Source organism: Ailuropoda melanoleuca, unplaced genomic scaffold (genome assembly GCF_002007445.2).
Source record: "Ailuropoda melanoleuca isolate Jingjing unplaced genomic scaffold, ASM200744v2 unplaced-scaffold4913, whole genome shotgun sequence".
NCBI classification, from domain to species: Eukaryota; Metazoa; Chordata; class Mammalia; order Carnivora; family Ursidae; genus Ailuropoda; species Ailuropoda melanoleuca.
In genome coordinates this window covers 1-3,839 of record NW_023221759.1, presented here as the reverse complement: position 1 = coordinate 3,839, position 3,839 = coordinate 1, and the positions used below count along the sequence as shown (strand labels likewise).

Below are 3,839 nucleotides of genomic sequence, written 5' to 3'. Positions count from 1 at the left end.
CACCTGTCCGTCTGGAAGCTCAAGAGCTTTAGGCATGAACTCAGGGTGTCATTTCTGGCATGTCTGCCATCTGACAGGGACCAGCCTGAGAAAGTGGCCAGTAAAGCAAGGTCCTGGCTAGAGGAGCCCTCCTCTAAACACACACCTTCCAGGGGCCCCCAGACCCCCCGCCTGGCGCACCACACCCTTGCTCTCCACAGCCCCTCCAACTCGGATGGCTGGGCCTCCTGCTGAGCCCAGGCTGCCAGCAGAACCAGCCAACCTTGTTTCCTCAGGGTTGCACAACCGGGAATTGACCTGTGGATAAAGAAAACCAGGGGTGTCCAGTAAGCTCTCCTTTGCAGGTCTCTAGGGGCCTTGACCTGGGGAGACTTTTCCAGGCACCAGGTCTGGCTTTCCTTCTCCTCCTGTGTGCCGTGTGCAGGGAGGACTCCGTATAAATACCAGCCCTCTCTCCCCAGCAGGCAGGGACCAGCAGCTGTGCTCCCCCGGCACTCAGGTGAGGGGCTGCTCCAAGGAGGGACTGGTTGGAAAAAACAGACCCTCTTTTCTCTTTCCCAATAGGATCTAAATCCCTTGAAAAATAATTATTCTGCTGCGTATTTGTCCTGTATGAGGACTCTGGTTGATTATAAGCTTTTTGGCTGATGGCAGGCTGCTCTAGGTTGAGACACACTGGTCCCAGCTGCCCTGTCCCTTCATCAGTGTCACCTTGGGGACCTCTCAGCCAGCCCTGGGGTCAAGGCTGATGCCTCTGAGGGCTGTGGCTCTGAGTGAGGACCTACTGCAGTGTTTCCTACATGGACCCCAAGAGGCTACTGAGAACAAAGGGGATGAGCCCCAGGCTCTGTGTGACCTGCAAATCCCAAAGGGGGTTCGGGTCCTGGCCTCGCCCCTCTGACCCTCTCCTTCATTTCAGCACCATGAAGCTTTTCACGGGCCTCATGATCTGCTCCTTGGTCCTGGGTATCAGCGGCCAATGGTATTCATTCTTTCGTGAGGCTGCTCAAGGTAAACTGGCTGGATGGGGGTGGCATCCACGGGCCACTAGGATTTGCCCTGAGCACTTTCAAGGGGTGGAGCTACCGTGTTCGGTGTATTGCCCTGTGTGGTAGAATGTGCCAGTGTTTGGGGAGCGCTCCACCAAACAGACTGAAAGGCACGGGATTTCTGTCCGTGCTTTACTAGAGAAAGAGCAATCGTCACACCCAGCTGGAGTGTAGCTTTGAATAGAAGACACAGAATGCACAGTGTATGATTAAAGCTGTCCATCCTTTTTCTCCTTTCCCTCTCTCCCTCCCTTCAGCCCTTCCTCCTTTTCTTCCTCCCTTCCTCCCTCCATCCCTTCCACCCCTCCTGCCATTTCCTGATTGGATAATTTAGAGACACCTTCAGCTTAGCTCTCACTGATGCTTCCTTTGTCAATGATGCTGTCCCTGGGGGTCTGCTTCCTACCCTTTTCTGGCACTTACCCTGACCAAAAAAAGCTGTGGGGGGACTACCAATATCTGTGAAGCCTGCACTAGGACCTCAGCGCCTTCATGCCATGTAGGGTGACCGACTGTGCTGGTCTGCCCGGGTCTGAGGACTTTTCCATGACACTGTCAGTGCTAACTGGGGGACTTCGAGGCAAACGGGGACACTTGGGCAAGCTGGGACAGGTGCTCTCCCACTATGGCTTCAGAACTCCTCGGCAGGCAGGCATCTTCCCCACGTGAAGGGGAGGAAGCTGAGGCTTAGAGCAGCTGAGTCCTTGTCCAGGGACTAACTGCCAGTCCGCAGGTGGCAGAGTGAAGGTCAGAACCCAGCTGTGGGTGAGTTCAGAGCTCCTGCCAGGTGGATGTGTCTGAGGGCTACTTCCTGAAGCTGGGTGGCTCTCACTCTCTGGTACGTGTTGGACTCACCTGGAGAGCATTACAAAGCCCTGATGCCTGAGATCCACCCCCGCCCCCAAGGAGTCTCAGGTCACTGGCCTGGGGTGTGACTGGCCAGCAGGACTTTCAGAGCTCCCAGGGGATTAGAAAGGGCAGCCCAGGAAGGCTGATGGGCCAGGGCTCCAGCATTTGCTTCCTCAAGCTGCCACACGTCGGTCCAGACTATTTAGACAGTCGTTGGGATGCCATTTCTGCCCCTAACACTCAGAGGGACTTGGGTCACAATCATGAGCCTTCCCTCTGCAAGAATAGGTTTCCTAAGACTTGGGGCAGAAGCACTGTACTCCTGGGCCGTTCTCAGAATCTGCCTTCCCCGTCACCTCCTCCCTTACCCGAGTCCCCTGGTGGACCTTACAATCTGTGCTTCATTCCGCAACAGTGCTGCCCGACCAAGGGCAATTTTGTGTCCTGGGGACATTTGGCAGTGTCCTAGGGATATTTGGCAGTGTCTGGAAACCTTTCTGGTTGTGACCCTCGGGGACTATGCTGCCCACATCTAGGGGGCGGGGGTCAGGAATGCTGGTACACATGCTGCAGTCTCCAGACGGGCGTGAGCAACAAAGAATGATCTGGCCCCAAATTTCCGTGGTGCTGAAGTTGAGAGATCCTGTCCTATAACATCTCCCTCCTGTCCTTGAACAGCTCAGGTAGAGCCGAGTGGATGGAGCACAGAGACAGCGCAGGGACAGACGCAGGTGCAGCGCAGCTGTGCCCTGCCCACAGCATGCGCACCAGACACCCTGGGGAACCCAGCTAGGAGGAAGGCTTGTTCTTCTCAGCCCATGGGGCCCCAGGGTGCTGGGAGCACAGGCAGAAATCTTGAGTCAGTGGTAGATTTGGCGTTCCTGGATTCTTCCCTATGGTGTGTCACCAGCTTTCTGTCCACCCGATATCCATTTTGCCTTGTCCTTTTCTCTGCAGGGGCCTTGGGACATGTTGAGAGCCTACTCTGACATGAGAGAAGCCAATTACAAAAATTCAGACAAATACTTCCACGCCCGGGGGAACTATGACGCTGCACAAAGGGGCCCTGGGGGTGCCTGGGCTGCTAAAGTCATCAGGTAACATGGGCCCTGGGGATGGAGGGATGGGTGAGCTGAGCATGGCTGCCTTAGAGAGAAAAGAGGGACCAAGCCCTAGACAAGTTTCCTGTACAGGCTGTGGCCCCTCCTCCTCTTGCCCACCCTCCCCTCTGTGCCCAGCGTGGGGTCTGAGTGGCTGGCAGAGCCAGAGCAAGGCCAGTGGGAATGGGTGACTCCCTACCCTCCCGCTAGGGGCAAGGGGACCAGCCTGGGCTGAGGTGGGCTGTGCCTGGAGCAGGGTCAGACTTTCAGCCCCTCTGGCCTTGGCTCCTCTCAGCCAACCCTTGGGAAGAAGAGAGATCGGTGGGGGCCGTGGGCGGTTGCTCCTCAGCCCCTGATGACTCTCTTACCTGCCTCCCTCCATTCTAGCGACGCCAGAGAGAATTCTCAGAGAGTCACAGACTTTTTCAAGCATGGAGACAGCGGCCACGGAGTGGAGGACTCGAAAGCTGACCAGGCAGCCAATGAATGGGGCCGCAGTGGCAACGACCCCAACCACTTCCGACCCCCTGGCCTGCCTGACAAGTACTGAGCTTCCCCTTGGCTCTGCCCTGCAGAGATGGGCTGTGAGCCCCTTGAGGCCAGGGACACCCAGTCATTCAGTTCTCTATCCCCGAAGGCTGGTGGAGAGCACCTAATAGGTGTCTAATAAATGCTTAAAGAGATTGACTGTTGAAAAGTGTGTGTCACTCTTGGGCATAAGGACCGTTCGTTTGTTCCAAGGGTGATGGATGGACACCCCTGTGCAGGTGGAGCCCGGGCCCCTGTGTTTGGTGTAGGGGGACCATCTCAACATGACACAGGACAGATGCCCTGCAACCAC

At 56.4% G+C, this 3,839-nt stretch overlaps 1 protein-coding gene across 1 annotated transcript; it reads left to right on the top strand.

The window, feature by feature from the left end:
* Positions 1-402: 402 nt before the first annotated feature.
* LOC117799416 (serum amyloid A-2 protein) lies at positions 403-3,685 on the top strand. Its single transcript, XM_034651894.1, has 4 exons — positions 403-499; positions 920-1,019; positions 2,856-2,995; positions 3,386-3,685. The coding sequence occupies exons 2-4, from the start codon at positions 924-926 to the stop codon at positions 3,546-3,548; spliced, it is 399 nt and encodes a 132-aa protein (XP_034507785.1). The 5' UTR covers positions 403-499; positions 920-923; the 3' UTR covers positions 3,549-3,685.
* The last annotated feature ends 154 nt before the right edge of the window (positions 3,686-3,839 follow it).

Excerpts from the sequence above, each read along its gene's own strand:
- LOC117799416 (XM_034651894.1), top strand. The coding sequence starts at position 924 with ATGAAGCTTTTCACGGGCCTCATGATCTGCTCCTTGGTCCTGGGTATC. Across the intron at positions 1,020-2,855 it reads AGGCTGCTCAAGGTAAACTG|GGGCCTTGGGACATGTTGAG; the intron begins GCTGGATGGGGG and ends TTTTCTCTGCAG. Across the intron at positions 2,996-3,385 it reads TGGGCTGCTAAAGTCATCAG|CGACGCCAGAGAGAATTCTC; the intron begins GTAACATGGGCC and ends CCTCCATTCTAG.